The sequence below is a fragment of the Ammospiza caudacuta genome, chromosome 4 (genome assembly GCF_027887145.1).
Source record: "Ammospiza caudacuta isolate bAmmCau1 chromosome 4, bAmmCau1.pri, whole genome shotgun sequence".
Taxonomy (NCBI): Eukaryota; Metazoa; Chordata; class Aves; order Passeriformes; family Passerellidae; genus Ammospiza; species Ammospiza caudacuta.
The window spans coordinates 65,983,833-66,002,384 of NC_080596.1; the positions used below are offsets into that span (position 1 = coordinate 65,983,833).

At 37.4% G+C, this 18,552-nt stretch overlaps 1 protein-coding gene across 1 annotated transcript in view; it reads right to left on the reverse strand.

Annotated features, from left to right (window-relative positions):
- Nucleotides 1–18,552, reverse strand: part of ADGRA3 (adhesion G protein-coupled receptor A3) — a 53,081-nt gene that overhangs the window by 29,050 nt on the left and 5,479 nt on the right. The window contains exons 2-4 of the mRNA XM_058803531.1: nucleotides 9,439–9,510; nucleotides 2,275–2,346; nucleotides 239–310 (exon numbers count right to left, since the gene is read on the reverse strand). Of these exons, the coding sequence (XP_058659514.1) occupies nucleotides 239–310; nucleotides 2,275–2,346; nucleotides 9,439–9,510 (216 nt within the window). The remainder of the gene's footprint in view (nucleotides 1–238; nucleotides 311–2,274; nucleotides 2,347–9,438; nucleotides 9,511–18,552) is intronic.

Sequence of the window (18,552 nt, forward strand, 5' to 3'; positions counted from 1 at the left end):
AGCTACACATTCTAAGAAACTGGAAAACTGCTGCAAGGCCAACAGATCACTGAATAGCCTGGTTTGGGTTGGCCCCAGCACTTGTTTTTAAGCTTGCTACTGAGTCACAAACCACAACCATAGGCACTGGCTGTCTTTCAAGATCACACTTAAATAAACTACTCCCCGTGAAACAAAGAAGGTTAACTTACACAAGGCTAAAACTTAGGTGTATTTATATAAGACAAATTATACTTACAATCTAATAAGGTTTACAAGTCCTCTAAATATATCTGCATTCAGGCAGCCTATTCGGTTATTAGTTAAGTCTCTATAAATAGAAAAAAGGAAAAATTGGAACAAGCTGGTTTATTTCCCAATGACATACATACAGTCTGCTAATAGAACCATTTGAACAAAAATTCATGAGCAACAGATTGCACCATATGCATATCTGGGTCTCAGGAAAACCCAAAAGGTGTCTACACATGCACACAGATTCCTTAATCCATCTCTTAACTAATTATAGTTTGTCCATATACAATTCAACAAGTCTAGACCTACCAATAAATTCCCTTAAACAGGCTTGGCTTACATCCCTACCCAGCAAATTTTCATATTTGTGTAGTATTTATATATGTGTGTGTATAAATATATATATACACACACACACAGAGTACATCACTTAATTTTTAACATGTCAGAGACCTATAGTAATGCATTTATTATACATAAGTAAGACCATTTTTATAATTATACTTCAATAAATACTTAAAAGTTATATATTTTTCAGTATAGGTCTTGAATCAAATGACCAAAAATTCTTCAAGTAAAAAAAATTAAGCTTGCAAGTAATAATGATCCAGAATTGGTCCTTCAGTTTTACTTTTAAGGTTTTCAGAAGTGCAATTACCAACATACTTTCCTTTTAAGTGAGCCAGATCATGTGATCAGATAAAAATTAACATATGTACTCTACAAATTTAAGAAAGAAACAGGGGAGGCAATACCAAAAATCATTAACACTCAAAATGTGTAACAATATTACAAAAATCTGAAGTGTTTAAAAAAAGGGGAAAAAAAGGCAATAATGCTGAGTTTTTGTTTTTCAAATTTGATCTGGTACAGAACTTTTACAGCCAACACATAAATCTCTCAAATATGCTAATGGGAATGTTGGCAAAACCTTATATAAAGCAGCATAAATAGCACTGTAACTTCAGTGTGGTATTAATAGCAACTCTATGTTCCACTGTGACCTTTGGAAAATAAAAATCACGAGTTCAACATTCAACAAAACAAGACTTGATGGAATCAAAGCTCTGAAAAAATGTCCATCCAGCGAGGTTTCAAGCCACTCAAGTACAAAAAAACAGGAATACAAGCAACTGTCAGAACAAGGGAGGCTGCCAAGCCACAAGCAGCGGATGCTCTTCAGTCATAAGGCTGAAAGCAGACTTTGTTTTATACATGTGTGTGTGCAATATAAAAAACATGTATGTTTACAAAAATTCGGACATTTAGAAGCATATAATAATCTACTTAGGCAGGTGGAGGGAAACAGAAACATACACAGCTTATTTAACAAGTTTGAAAAGTAGAAAAAGCCATTTGCAACAGAACACATAGGAATGCAACTTGTTAGGTTGGGACAACTTGTAACAGAACACAAGAAGACAGTTGCTAGTAGAAGGCCATAAAGGTAAGATATATATTGTGAAAACTCAGTAAAGCAAGACTCAAGTATTGCAGAAAACCAATAAAGCAGAACCTTTTACTTAAGGAGCCAGCAAAAGCCAGGCTCCTGGTTTTGGCCAGGACAAACTGATCTGAGAGTTAACCAAACCTCCACTGCACCTGCCCAGAGATGAGGTCAAAAAGCAACACCTGAGGAAGACCTCTTACTTCACCAAGAAGGCCCTGGCCATGACCACCAGAAGGCACCACAGAAGGCTAATTATAGTATGGGCAGGCAGGGAGGTGTGAGCTTGTGGGATCAATGTTTATTTAAACCTGGCACCTGTCTCACCAGGTACACATGCATGGTGGAAATATGCCCCATGCATCCCAGCTAGAAATAAAACATACCTGCTTTACAATTTTACAAGTTAAGTCCTTTTACCACAGCACTTGTATATATTATACATCACATATATATAGCATATATATATATATATTCAACTTTTAATATATAATAACTTTGCTGTCTAAAGTTCCAGAAGCTTAGACTTACTCTCTCTCTGAGAAGTTTTTTATTTAGTCAGTTTAAACTGACTAGCTAAATATACTACTTACAGTCTTTTCAAAGATGAAAGCCCCAGAAAAGCTCCTGGATCTATGGTGCTAATAAGATTGTTCTTAAGATCCCTGTGGAGAAAAATTAAGACACAGCACTTACCAAAAATTACACTTCAAAACAGAGATATTTGTAAAGATACATGTAACTTGTCTCAATTTGCTTGAGAACCTCAAAAAAACCCCCACCCAAACCAAACTGACCCTCCTCCCCACAAACAACCCAAAACCAACCAAACCATCCCCAAAAAAACTCAGAACAAATCATCAAACAAAAAACCCAACAACATTTTTATTTCTCTAACAGATTTCCATTCAAGATTGGAAAAATCTCTGTTTTAGCTACAAGGAGGAACAGAAACAGCACATGTATGTCATTAAACATTCTATCAGTTTGAATCAGATGAAATTATATAGCCTCAAAGATACTTTGCCACAGTGTGAACAGTTTACAGCTATGCAGGGTGAGACGCCTGTTTATTACACAGTATGATACTGTCTAGCACATGTTGTCTTCTGTAGCCTATCCAACTTTCAATACTTCAGTAGTGCCCAACACCTACCAAAAAAAGCAAAATATGATCTTGAAAATACACCGAAGACCCAACACTGAAATTTTCCACTTATGTTGCTGGCACAACAGCAAAGCCCTCATTGAAAATCCCAAATACAGCTGGTGAAAATTTTCAGAGCAAATTTTAAAATCTTAAGTTTCCAGAGACTGTAAGGAAAAATGTAAAGTAATCATTAAATAAAACGGCTGTATTAATTGTACAAGTGATATAGGAGTTTTAACTCCTAACTTGAGATATTCTGCAGATACAGCTTAATTTCGAAGGTCACAGAAAGCAGCTGATAGCACTTATACTAGTTTTGAACAAACTTTATCACTGCATGAATGCTAAAATTACTTCCACCTCCCTAGTAATACTTGATTTTTACTTTAGTACTATCTGAAACGTCACAGGTGCTTATTACTATAGGTAAAGTTTCACACTCCTTGGTCATATCCAAACATTCTAGATTTGAAAAGAAAAATAGTACTTTCATTCAAAAGCAGTGATTAAATTTGCAAGAGTAAAAAACATCTCCTACATCTACCACAACATTAATAATTCTGCTTGAAAGAGAACTATACAAGAGGATTACATCTACCATCACACAGATATTCATGAGTAAAAATAAAAATATAAGATTTCACAACTGCATTTCCTGCAGACAGATTAACAAATCATGGTACAACAGACAGCATCACGGCACATGGATCACACCTGAACGTTCTACCTAAACATCTGAAATACGTTAAATTCACCTTGCAGTAAATTAATTTTCATATACACACTTCTCTTAACTTTATTTTCTTCCCTTGCTATGGCAGCAGGAACTGCCAAGTACTTCCAGTTCAGTAGTAGCAGGAGCCCAAAGAGCTGGCTCTTTCAGGCATATAACACCCTGGAATACCAGATCATGGCAAATCTGAGACTAATAAAAGGTATTCATCACTCATTTACCATCAATCTTTGAAGTAGGGAAGAAAAATTACACTTACTCTTCATATTTCAAATTTTTATTTAAAATCACATAACTTCCACTTAAAACCTCAACGCTGAAACCACTGAGGGAGAAAAACCTTCACAACATGCCTTGGAAATCCACTAGTCTAGATTATCAGGGCTCTTTGATTTCACTCCATGAATTCAAAGAGCACTCCCTGATACACCTCTTTCATAAATCCACTGCAGTGGATTCATATCAATCAATGTCCAACGTGCTAAGACTTTTCTCAACCTGCAACTACAACAGCTGAGGAGTCTCTGTTTGGTTGGGGCTTTTACCCTTTGGGTAGGCATTAGCTGTATATCAATCTACCAAAATTATTTCCTGAGGATATCTGTGAAACAAAAGAGATACCAAAAGATCTCAAAATTAACAGTGCTGACACATCTAGCAGCTCTTTAGAAACAGGGAAAGATGTTAATGCAACATAGGCTGGTACTACTACCAGGACTGCAGCATGTAGAACAGTCTTTAAATGAAGAAATTACAGTGGTGGTTAAACCAACAGACTTGTATTGCTCACAAAAAAAAAAAAAGAGGTGGGGAAGACAACCTTACTAGAAAGTTGTGTTTGGCTTTAATTTTTTTTTGCTGGTTTTAACATCAATGACTACATTTATATAAACTATATTTTAGCTTCGGCAAAAAGAAATTACTCATTTCAGATGGTGATTTTTCTTTGGCGAAGCTCAACTAAGATATATCTCTAGATACATATTTGTCCAAATGGAAGAAAATCTCTCCAAAAGAAATGCAGAAAAGGATTTGAGTAAGGGTAACATCATTTATATTATAATAACTTTATCTTCCACCATCAAGAATCCTTCTAAAAATCAAAACAAGGAAAACAAACCAGAAAACATGCCCCCCCAAAAAACCTCTAACAAAAAAAAACCATGTCTCCCCAAAACCCGACCAACCCACCAAAAAAAGGCCAAAAAACCAAACAGAAACCCCCATCCCCATAACAACACAAATCACAAGCCAGGCAGTAGAGAAATCTCACACTGAGAATGTAGTAAAAGATTCTTAATTTTCTACTAAATCTAAATAACACTGTAAATAAGGGCTTCCCCATATTTATCAGTGAAGGCAACTAACAGATGTTAGGATTGTAGAAAAACAGGTTTCAAGAGATGTTTTGAGGTCAGTCATGTACTCCATATTCTGGCTCAAATTACCACTAAATCAGATTAACTGCCCCACTGTTACATCCAATAAAGGCCCAAAAACCTCACAGGATAGAGATTTCACCATCACAACTTAAGTTTTCTTTCCTACCACTGGATAAATTATCTTTTCTTCCTTAGCACTACTTGAAAGTAAATGTTAGACAGGAAACATATTAGCTACCATGGACTCCTCCTGTATGAAATGCTTTCTCAAGAGGGAAATGAAGGAAGAGCACAAGGTAAGAAATTATAGAAATAATAATTTCTGTAATAGTAATAGTTATACATTATACACATTACAAAGACAGCCTCTTTGGCTCTCTGTGGTGTACATTTTTTGTGGGCAAATCAAACAAATACTTATGACCGAATTTTTACATTTCCCAGTACCACCCAATGGGTCAGGCTGGAAGGGACTACAGTGGGTCATTTGATCCAACCTCCCTGCCACATGCAGTCATCCTAGAGCACATGGAAGCTGTTTTATCTCCTGTCACCTGCACAGTAAAGGAGTTCTTCCTCATGTTCAGGTGGAACTTCTGTGTATCGGTTTCTGCCTGTTCCCTCTTGTCCTGTTGCTTGGCCCCCCTGAGCAGAGCCTGGCTCCGTGCTCCTGCCACCCTCCCTCAGGTACTGACAGACATTGATGAGCTCCCCTCCCAGCTGTGTCTTCTCAAGGCTGAACAGGCCCAGCTCCCTCAGCCTGTCCTCACAACAGAGCTGTTCCAGTCCCTTCAGCATCTTTGTCACCCTCCTCTGGGCCTGTTCCAGGAGCTCCCTGTCTCTCTGGTCCTGAGTAGCCCAGAACTGGGCACAGAACTCCAGATGAGCTTCACCAGGGCTGAGCAGAGGGGCAGGATCACCTCCCTCAGCCTGCTGGCAATGCTCTCCCTAATGCACCCCAGGCACCACTGGCCCTCCTGGCCACAAGGGCACGGCTGGCTCATGGACACTTGGTGTCCACCAGGAGCCCCAGGTCTTTCTCTACAGAGCTGCTTTGCAGCAGGTCAGTGCCAGCCTGTGCTGGTGCTTGGGGCTATGCTTCCCCTGGTACAGGATCCTTTGCACTTGTCTTTGTTGAATTTCAAATTAATATGAAAACAAAATGGAGATTAAAATACTTAGCATCTTTTTGTACAGACACTTTTATTACCACTTAAGACATTTGTTAACATTTTTGACCTGGTTACTCTTATTTGCATACTTTTTCCTGTAAGAATAGATGTAGACATAGCATAGTCATTTTCTACTCTAATTAACATACATTTCACTTTCCAGTATAATTAAACTTCTATTTTGGTAAATTTATCACCCACTCTACAAAATAATGCATTAGCAAATTCACATTATCATAAGTTAACACACCTGTATATATTATTATTTATTAAAACTATGACTTATTATGTCTACCTGGGGCCACCATTTTTAAAGCACTTACTCATTGTTTTATTTGTTGCTTGTATGCCCCAAAACTATATCCCTTTCAATAGTAACACAGAAGAATTACCTGATGTGGATGAGGTCAAGTGATAACATGTTTGAGTAAAATGATAATCTGAAGTGCAACAAGTTGTCAGCTACAAATAACATGTCCCCAAATTTACTAGAAAAATAAATACAATGACAGAAACCATTTAAAAATATCTACATTTTCATTAAAATTTCCAAGAACTGAACAGGAGAAAAAAGGTTAGTATGTTAACAGATGAATTATAAAGTTGTCAGTATTGATTAAAATTCAACCAATTATTATGCAGATACATGTTCCTGACATATTCCTCTGATTTATTGTTCTAAAGACTTTATTTAAATATATCACAGAATCACTAAGTTGGAAGACACCTTCAAGATCATCCCAGCCCTAACACCTCAACTAAACCATGGCACTGAGTCCCACATCCAGTCTTTTCTTAAACACATCCAGCGATGGTGACTCCACCACCTCCTCAGAGAGACCATTCCAGTACCTTATCACTCTTTCCATGACAAACTTTTTTCCTAATATCCAACCTAAACTTTCCTTGGTACAGCTTGAGACTGTGCCCTCTGGTTCTGTCAGTTGCTGCCTGGAGAAAGAGACCAACCCTACCTGGCTGCAAACACCTTGCAGGGAGTTGTAGAGAGTGGTAAGGTCACCCCTGAGTCTCCTGTTCTCCAGGCTGAGCACCCCCAGCTCCCTCAGGGGTTCCTCACAGGGTTTGTGCTCCCAGCCCCTCTCCAGCCTCGCTGCCTCCTCTGGATGTGCTCAAGTGTCCCAAGGTCCTTCCCAAACTGAGGGGCCAGAGCTGGACACAGCACTCAGGGTGTGGCCTCACCAGTGCTGAGCACAGGGGCAGGGTGACCTCCCTGCTCCTGCTGGCCACACTGCTCCTGGCACAGGCCAGGATGCCCTTGGCCTTCTTGGCCACCAGGGCTCCCTGCTGGCTCATCACAACACATCTATATTCTCTACCTGAAAGAGCCACTACAGTGAAATGGCAAATACTTTTCCTATCAAGTGTAACATAGCAAGGAATGAACAAAGAAACATGAAATGCATACAGAATCTCTGCCCTAGTAAGCAGTAAAGTGACAATCATACTGTCTGAATTAACTATTTAAATACTGAGAATTTATTTCTGTTATCTCCTTTCATCTCTTAAATTGAATGTGGGGAAAGGAACTTATCTACAAAGCACAAAACACTCATAAGGAAACAAGGGAAAGTATGAGTATAAGCAAGAAAATGTCAAAAAACGCCATTTTCAAGGCATGCAAGTTCTTACAATGAACATCAGGAAAATAATTTGATACTTAACCATGTGAATGTTTAAAATAGTTACTGTGACTTTCAACTGTTTTTCCTTTTACTACTGATTATCTATTTAAGTTTGAAAAACTGTTTTAATTACAATAGTAGTTTCTGTCCAAGGTCACAAAACATGTAAAGAGGAAAAATTTACTGTGGCTAAATATCTATGTCTTTTAAACAAGTTTTGCACGTACAAAAGGAAAAAAAAAGAAAATATCATTTCTAATTAGTGTAGCACACTTGTTATCCCTCCACTTATAATGAAGACACTTGGCCATTATTAATCTTTTGCTGATGAATTAACTCCTACAATAGCGCACAATAAAGAATGTTCTCATTCTGATGAGACTACCACACCCTCTAAAATACTGATATCCCAGCTCACTTCAAATGCTCAAAACTTGATGCCAGCCTTGCTGCTTTCTTTTCCTTTTCATGAAAGAAGATATTAAAATAATCTAAAAAAACCTTACAAATGACAGGAGTTAAATGGAAAAAAGCTGCATTCTTATGATTTTAAAGAAAATTAGGATTTGGATTCATGAAGAAAACTTAAATCATTATCTCAAACTAACTAGAATTTCAAGTATTTCCTGTCTGAAAACTGTAATGAGTTTCAACAAATAACCATCAGCAGATGCCTTTATTACCTCATCAAATGCCATCACTGCTGATAACCTTGCTTCTTTGGCACAGCAACTTACTTCTACAATCAAGTTCATCTGCCAGTGAAAAGATGCTTTCTTCTGGTACATGGGAGAGGGAATGGTAGAAGTGTTTGAATTTATTTAGGTCAGGTGACTGGGATTGGAGCCTTTGAGTTTTAGAGGAAGAATAAAATACTTTTAATTCCCTGAAGCCAAAAGCTGTTTGGAACTCTTCCTAGATGCTGTGAGATGATTATGAAGCTGGCTACTTTCCCAGTCAAATGGCCTAGAAAAATCCTTATCTCTAAAGTTTATGCTTGCTCCCAGGTAGATCAACCTGCCAATCCTGACCTTCTACCTGTTGGAAAAAGGCTGACTGTAAGAGAAGCTACAATGCTGCTTCTTATCTCATAGGCAATGTATCATCTGTAAGGAAAGTGAAAACAGGAAGCAAAAGATATCCAAGAAGTTACTCCCATCAGACTCACTCCCATCCCCCTGTACCTTTGGCATATACCAAAGCTGTGAAGTAAGCAGTAAAACTCTCAAAATAAATGTCAACAACCAGTCTTTAATAAATCCAGTCTCTCTTAGGGGCTGTAATACATATGCTTCTCCTGCAAATATACTTTGCAACTGTTCAATAAATGGTTTGATACTTAAGAAATTAAATATATAATTTTCTTTACAACACAGTGTTTGCATAATGAAACAAAAAACAAAGCAAATCCAGCCATCACAGCATTCCAGTAAAATTCCCACTGAAACTGCCCTCTCACCTGCAGGTGAGATTATCCCTTTTTTGCTGTTATGTTATTTATACTGCTGAATAATTAATTCATTCATATTCATATGTTAACTCTTCAATCACAAAAAAAACCATCAAAATAAAGAACAGATCTCTTATTTAAGACATTCTGTTCTTAAAATTATTAATGAAACAAACAGTATATGACTTGATTTTTAAAGCAAAAATAGCTTTTCAAGAAATACTTACAATCTTTCAAGAAGGTGTAATCCAGAGAAGGAACCATTCTTCAACTCTGTTATTTTATTGTTACTCAAAATCCTGAAAACAAAACCAATTGAGAACAATGTATTATAATTTTGGTAATAATTTTTTTTTGCTATAGCTTACACTTCTTTTGTAATTCTTTTTGTTTAACAGCCTGTACAAACTGCCTAGCTCATTTTCTTGAGGTGTATACAACAGCACTGCTTAAATATGACAAAGGAGAAAAAGAAGGTTCTGTATGTCATCTGCTTTAAGTACCATGCAAGCTTACATACATAACACCTGAAAGGAAGAACACCCATCTAGGATTACCCTAGTAAGACCCAGAAGTGGTGAGGTAGAAATTAAGCATTAAAGAACAAACCACTACATTCAACATTCTTGTCTTCTACACCCATTTTGGTTTTCCAAACCAAGCAGCATCTTGCATTCTCCCCACTTCCTCTGCTCCCCTTTTTAGCCACACACACACGCACTTCTCCCAGACTGCACTACCTTCCCCAGCCATCCTTCACACATTCATCCTATTCCTCAATGCAATCTTTTTTAAAACATCTGCAAATAAGCTCAGCAAGCACTCATCTATCCTTTCTTCTCCCAAGGGACAACACAACCACAAATTCCTTCTTCCTTTGGAATAACTGGATCAGGTCTATCTTGCCAAGCACCCTCTCCTCCAATCACAGCCATCTGCACACATCACAGCAGATGTTAATTATCTTCAAGGTAGGAATTTCTTTGTATGGCTGATATTTCCTTACTTAGAAGGACCTGCTTTCTATACAACCACACAGCTCTCTGTTGGACAAAAAACCAAACCAAAGCAAAATAACCTGTTTTCCTTTTGAATCATGTCAAATTTTGGCATCTACAATACTCCTTACAAAAGGGTTTGCAGTACAACTCTCCAATCCATAAAAAATGCTTCATTTCACTAGTTCTGAAAACACCTCCTGCCAGCTTTATTTAATGTTCCCCACTTCTAAAAAGAGAAACACACAGTAATCAATCCACTTACCCTCTTTTTGCTATGTGCAATTATGTACAAAACTAGATGTCTTTTTTCCATCTGTAAAATCCATGTTTTACTTAATTATTCTTTACATAAAAGTCATTTGTGCCACTTAACAATTTCTGAGTTCCTTCCAGCTTTATTACACTGAAAAAATTGTGAGGTAAGACCACTAGACCTGAAATAGTGCACAACACACAGACAAGTCACAGTTCTACATACTGGAATAACGACGTTGTTTCCTACAATTTCCCTAGCAATTCCTAACATATAATCTGCCTTTATCACTTATGCTAAGAATCTAAGATTTCTAGTCAGCTCAATGCCCATCATCTTATATAAGACAGCAGAGGTTTTGTCCCCAATAAATTTTTCAATTTTTTACAGTGCTGCTGCTGCCATTTTATTGCCCGATTACTTTCACAAACTTCTTCCAAAATTCTTCACTTTATCCTCATCCTTATCACATCAATCAACTCACTCAACTATGTCAACCCCTTACTCACACTGTTTTACAGGTCATTAGGAAGTAAGTTGTGCATTACAGTTCTCTATGACTCCACTCCACTGAGAAGGATTTAGTTCCACACCCTCTTCTTATCCTTTAGCAAGTCAGCTGCTCATCTGATCATCCTCCATTTAAGACTGACGTACTTTTTCATCAAATGCCTTTGGCAAGGGACAGACACACCTTTTAGAAAAGCATGCTTCATTATAACAGCTAGATCAAACTTGTAAATATTTTGCTGACTCTGAAGAGCTCCAAAGGAAGAGCTTCTCATCACAGGAGATGTAAATTTTCCATGGTACCTTTATCCGGGTATCCAATATATTTATTATAAGTTCTACTGATTTTTCAATACAAACATCAGACTTGGAACCATGCAAATGGTGATGCACTTTTAAAAATAAGCATTTGCTATCCTCCAGTCCTCAAAATCATGTTCATTCTAAGCAAGACTTCAGAAATTTCATCCCCAAGTTCTTCTAAAAGCTCTTCAGCTTTAGAAGAATCATCTTGTCCTGGAAATTTATTCACTGTCAGATTGTTGCACAACTTCTGCTACAGTCACCTCAATTTCAGACAGATTCTCTATCAAATGCATCCTTCATATCCAACACGTCCCCACAGTTCTTCACTTACACCAATTACATCTTCAGGCTGGATAACCTAAAGGTGCCACACTATGAGATTTCTTTCCAGTCCACTACGTCTTTCAGATGTTCTTTAAAACAGCCATAAACCAAACACACACACACATCCCCCTCTTTCCTCCAGTGCATAAAATTTACTATATAATGACAAGGAATAATACTTCAAAACACACAATGAAGTAGATAAAACTAAAATACAGATCTAGCAATCTACAAAAACAGCATCATTTTGACAAAGCTGTATATTACATTAAGTAGTTTTCTCCAGGTTTCCCAAAGATTACCTCAAGTCTCTATAGTTTGGACAAAGAAAGAGCAGGCATTTATTGTCAAAATTCTAGCTCTGACAATTTCTCTTTCTCATCTCACAAAGTCAAGACAGCTGAACAAACTGTTTGAAAATCCTTTCATTTCCAGTCTGATGGTAAGAAGGTTTGAAAATTCTTAAAGTTAACCTTAAATCATTCAAGAAAGGTAATGTGTTCTGATGCTAAAATGAGGAGAATCCATTCCTTTTCCTCACCTTCCAATCATACCATGTATTTCTGCAGCTCATGTCAACCCATCCCTGGTGCCCACTGCTCCACGAGCTGCAAATGTTAAACCACACATTTATCCAGGGTAACTCCCAGGAGACTGATTTATGTGTCAACTACACAAGTGTGATCAACCTAGTATCCTACACAGGTAATACCAGGTGAGACTGATCGCAGGAATGGTGGAAAGGAAGAAGGGGAAAAAATACTTAAAAGTATCCTGAGAAACTGCTATTGTATTGTTATACTGCCTGTAACACCTACTAGAGTGTCAGTGAAGAGCATTTGCTCTTGTGAAAACATAGTTCTGTAGTCCAATACATTAAGCTACCTCACAGGAAGAAAATAAGGAAATTTTTCCCTTGCCTGCAGCTGTGATAAACTAGATGAACAAAAGAACCAGTGCTGGTTTTTAAAAACACACATAGAAACCAAAGAAGCACAGGCACTCTTAAAAAATGTATATGTATTTCAATTACTCTTTCCATCAAGAATGGCACAACTTTTAACACAAAACCACTAAATACATTTGCAAGAGTGCAAGTTTGGTAGTAATAATAATAAACATCATCTACAAATTGGAGTGCCCACAAAACTAGTAAAATTTAACCTGAAGCATTAAAATTACACATCCTAAAGTCTCTGAACCTACTTCCTCTTCTACTCAAAGAGAAAAAGGTTTCAACCTAAATAATAAGTATTATTTGTAAAAATGGCAGGTACTGGGTACATTCACCAGAAAACCAAATAAAGTACACCTCTATTTCAACATCCTTCCTGGTTTCAGAAATGTATGCATGAAGAAAAACAGTAATAATATATAAAGAAGTAAATGAAGGAGCTTATAAAAAATCATTAATAGTTAATGCAAAGTGAACATAAGGCATAACAGCAGCAGCAAGAAAAAAATGCATACCAATTCCACACTTCAGGAGAAATTAAGGAAAAACCACCTGATATTCACAAGCACACATTGATCTAAGTCAACACAAGCAAGCAAATTACAATCCTTGGTAGCACAGAAATTAAATTGTATCTTAGTTACAATTTACTTCATCTAAAGATTTATTGATATACCTGTGTTTTTTCCAGAAAAATAAGTTGTTCAAAATGGAGTTGGAACCACTTCAAAAGTAGCTATAACTGACTGAACTAAAGTTAAACTAAATAAAAAGAACAGTTCTGTAAGAAAAAAAAAAAGCTTTCTGACATTGCCTATAAAATAACAGGTCTAATGTAGATGCCTTTGAGTATCTGGGTACAAGGTAAATTTCTCTCTTGAGTGTAATTTACAAATTACAGTCAGACTGATTAAGTATTTTCTCTGCAGAGGCTGTTAGTTGTTCAACCATAAAGGTTTAGTACAATAAATGATAGATTTTACAACACTCCATATAACTTAAAACACTTTATCACCCAAAAATGTTGTGTAATCTTAAAAAAATGCAGTTTAAAGCTTGCTATTAATATATAGTCTATACATTATTTGAAGTATTAAGAGATGTGGCACAAGAAGACAAAATGTAATAAAGCACCCACCTGAAAGTAGATGTTTTATAGTCACTTTCAGTTTCTGTGCATTAATGTACAATGAAATGATGGACTATTATGTACCACTTAGGCACAGGATATTATTTGTGATCAATAATAATTCTAAGTTACTAGTTTAAGACCATAATTTTTCCAAAGAGCCAAGTAATTCTGAAAATATGGTAACTTTTCCATCATTAAGAAGTCTAAAGAGAAAACAGTAGAGCCACCATTGAGCTGAGAGCTGCACTCATCCCCATCTTATTCAACTCTTTAACAAACTACTTTGAAACATAAATGTTGTCAATGAAGATTCACAAGGGAAGGGGTTTCCACAGCCCAATGCCATTGTTGCTCCATATTTCCTATGAGTGTCATATGGGATTTTTGTTTTCTTTTCTTTTAAATAATCAACAACACCTAATCGGAACAAACACATTTTGCTTGTCCAACACTTATATATCAGAAAATAAAATGTGAAACTAATGCAGGCAATGACAGTTCCTGTGTTAAAAAAAAAAATATGGCCATGGGAATTAACACTAAAAAACCTGGAAGAACAAGCAGCTGAAAAGTAGGTTCTAGAAAAATTATGGACAACTCAAGTTACCTTACAACAAAGCATTTCCCTCTTTCTCTGAGCAGATGATCTGAGAGACCAAGAGTTAATCTGAAACAATGTACCTCAAGAAATGTACCAAACCCTCAAACCCCCTTAACTCTCCCCAGCTTTTCACCTATTCCAAGAACATTGCTGAAATGTTTCTTTGTTCAATATAGCTTGGATCAAAAGCCCACTTTCCATTTTGCTCCACAAACTGGCAGTCAACTTTGAAAAAACTGCAAAGAAACTCAACTATGACTATTAACTTATTGGCTAGACCTTTAGCAGTAGATACTCAGCATGCAAAACATAAATGCAGCCAAACCCAAAGTCTGCTCTTTGTACTATGAGGAACTTTAGCAATAGGTACCAAAGATGATGTCCTAACTTCCCTTTCTCATACAGAGGGAGAATAAAATCACTGCTGGATCCATTTCTACCATTAGAATGCACTGAGTAGAAAAAGTTTTGTTCTGTGAAACCATTTTGGCTTGTCAGCTGTAAAACAACTATCACTAAGACAGCAGTGAATCAGGCAGTAATTTAGAATGCATCTCCTAACATCACAAACGAATCCTAACCAATCCAAAGAATATAATTAAAACACAGACACATCCATTAACACTATTACCAAATAGTCAAAATGACCACCAAGAAGCCTGTAAGAAGCATAACTGTTAGCTGAACACTGAAGTAACTTCCAAAACACATTTTAAAAGACTCAAATGGAGAGCCAGGAAATAGATAATAAATCAGATCAATTCATGGTGACTGCATACTCTAAGGACTGGGAAAGTGGCCACCAGCAAGAGTCAGATTAAAATAACCATCTGCAAACAACCAAGAAAAATGCTATCTGCTGAAAGTTGTGAACATGGAAAAAGAAACACATTTCTCAAAGTTTTTCTTCTAGAAACTGTGAATTAACAAGGATATAAGCCCAGTATTTTTCAACAGTTAGTATTTTGCCTTCTAGTGAGTTACTGGCATCAAAGCAAAAGAAACCTTGAAACCTAGACTGGACAGAACACAAACAGTATTTGCTTTATAGTAACTCTGAAATGAAAGCACTCCATAAGCTTTTTACAGAGAAAGACCTATTATTAATTCCAAAACTCTAACAAAAGGAGACAGTATTTTCCAATTCAACAAAACCATTATAATTAAGGAAGCTTAGCAATGAAATACTTGCAAAATAGAAGTTTGCAACAGATAAAATATTTCCTGCAATATTTCATTATTATGCATATTAAACAATATTAAAATTGTAAACTAAACCTCTCAGAAGTAATGAAATTACAGAATTAAAACTGTGTCTACTTATACTGCTCCATTTTTAACTGGTAATGTGCTACATTTATATCATCTAATGAGGAATCTTTATTTTTCCTACACAATCCCTGGATTGTTCAAGCAGCAATGCCCTCTATGCAGTGCTGTTAAAAAAATTTTTTCTTGATATTCAGTATGCAGCAACACACTTCATTTATTGCTTTTCATTAAAAACAAACTGTTCTTAAGGACAGAAATTATTTCTAGTGAAAAACACTGCCAATCACTGGAGCAACACAGCAAGATTTCTAAGTTCTAATAGTATGAAATAATCATCTTAGAAAAGGACAGAACAGAGGGGCAAAACAGAATGCGAGAATGAGCAACAGCATTGTTGAAAATCATACTAATTCCAAAATAAATTCTTGTGAAATTACAAAATTACCAACCAAATTTTGCTTTCTTTCTTGTATTTATGCCAGGTTCAAAAGCCTACCATGGAGAAAATTCAGAGGACACAGCTACACCCTATTTCTTCCAACATTAACTCTGTGTTGCCATTTTTACAGCAAACAGAAAGCACTGGAAGTCTAATCCTTGTGACCACTTCATTCTAGAAAGATTCCTCCAAGTTCTCTCCCCACTGGTCAGATCTGTAGCACTGGCATTATTTTAAGAAATCATGATCAACTTTTTCTGTAGTAAATGTCTTGGTTTACAAACTTCTGCTCCCTCCTGATTTTCCCACTTAGCCACCAGCTGTGTAAGTTTTAGGATTACCACTGATTTGCAGTTCAGTGCAAGTTCACCTGACTCCAAAAAAATCCATCCTTACACGCAAGAATAACTTTCTTCACACAAAACACCACACATGGACACCTTGCCAGCCACTTCCAACTTTACCTGCTATGGCAAATAAATTAATAAATTCTCTGTGTCATATCACAGTAGTACTAATTAGAACATAGACTGTCCCACCCAGTCTCACATGTATTCACATTTCCTACCAGGTGTACCTGCTCTCTATGAAAGTGCTTTGTCTAGACACGTTAACAAGCACTTCCTGTCAGCTGCTGGCACACAAAGATACATTTACAAAAATTTATATCCTAATCCTACAGAAGTGAACAGTTTTTGGATAGCTTAGCTCCCTGAACTGACTAGGCATGGAGCCAGACAAATGCTAGTACTGCAGCCAGGGAGGGGAGGGGAAAAACCCACAAACATCCACACAGGGACAGACTGGGAGGCGAAGGTATGAACCAGCTCCACCAGCTCCAGTTTAGGCTCCGGTTTTACCGACAGCTGGACGCTGATGCAACGTTCTCAACACAGGGGGAGATCTCCTCAGCCCTTGCATCTCATCATCCCTGTGTCAGAAGCAGCAAGAGAAGGTTGAAGGAGATCTGCAGCACACAGCCATAAGTCAGGTCACTGCAACCCACAGAAGCATCAAGGAGTCAATCAGCACACAAATTAAGAGAACTGTTTAAAGTTCCACCAGAGGCTGTTATCCTGAAAAAACAGTCCGAGAATTGGAATAAGTTGTCCGGAATGTCTGAGAGGACACTTTTAGAAACCTAAGTTTATCTTGCAAAAACTCTGCCTGATAATCAGTTTCTAGGTAAAACATAACAACACGGGAAAGCTAATAAGGACCTCTTGCAATAAGGAACAGCTCAGGTGGAAACAGCACATCATGTGCACAGCACCAGAAGAACTTTCCTGGACTGTGTTATACCTCTACTATTCCTCATATGACCCATCTCTCTTACTGGCATAGAGATGTCAAACATCCCTAGTGATTTTGGGGGTAGCTGCTGAATTTCCAAGAATGTTGTTGATCCCACATCAAGCCAGTTTACACTCAGCCTTCAGTACCTTATTTGCTCTGCCTTCACTCCCTCTTAAGTTTTCTGGGTTCCCACCTCCAAAACTGACATATCAATTCGAGGAAACCCAGACTTCAATCTCAACTCCCAGCAACAGCCTCCACCTCTTAATCCAGTCCTTCTGTGTTTATTCACTCTAGACTCTAACCTCCCTCCCCCTACCTCAAAGCACCTTCTTTCCCTAGACTGAAGTGACATAGCAGAGGGCACAGATTGTACTTTTAGACAAAACACCTGTAAACAGCACAGTCCCAACCACCTGGAGTCTGGACGACTCCTAGAACACACTGTCCAGTGCAGAAAGAACTGTGGAATTAAGCTGCCTATTTCTTCAACATCTTTAATCAGTCTGCATCTCTTATGTTTGGGTTTCTTCCCTCTCCCCAAAAAACTTTTGGTCTGTCTTACCAAAAAGGTCAAGTTGCTACTCCAGAAGTGCAAACTCTGCAGCCCAGCCTGGATCGCACCCACAAGCAAAGCAGGCAGTCTCTCCCTGGGGACCCAAAAGCTCTGCCCTGCAGTGCCCTGGCACCTGCCTGGCCCCAGGGCAGCCTGGAGACCTGTGGGACAGCGCTGTCCCCACCACTGGACGTGCCCTGCGGCAGCGCACAGGGATCAGCAAACTGTAATTAGTGCAGGATATGATCTCGAGCACTCCAGAGCAACAAGGCATTGCAGCTGGCACTGCTAAACACCCAAACAGGGAATACCAGGGGAAAGTGAAATTCCCACCTATTTACTACATAAAGACTAGAGACATTTGGTAGATTATATGATTTTTAAAAATAAATTTAAAATTCATTATTTATCTAACTACAGAAAGAAAAGTTCAAAAAAACATACTTTATGTGGCTGATGTTCTTAAACAGTTTATTATCACTGATGAAAAGAAATGCTCAACTGTTTTTAATCTTCATGGATTAACTAGTTGTACAAAAAATGCATTTACACTGAACAGATTCAAAAATTATAGACTGTAATGGTGAAGACAGACTACATAAGGCAGTAATGACAAATCCATGAACCTGCAACATATCTGGCCCATGCAAAGTACATATGGGAACCATTAAATTCTGAAAAATCTAAACTTGCAGC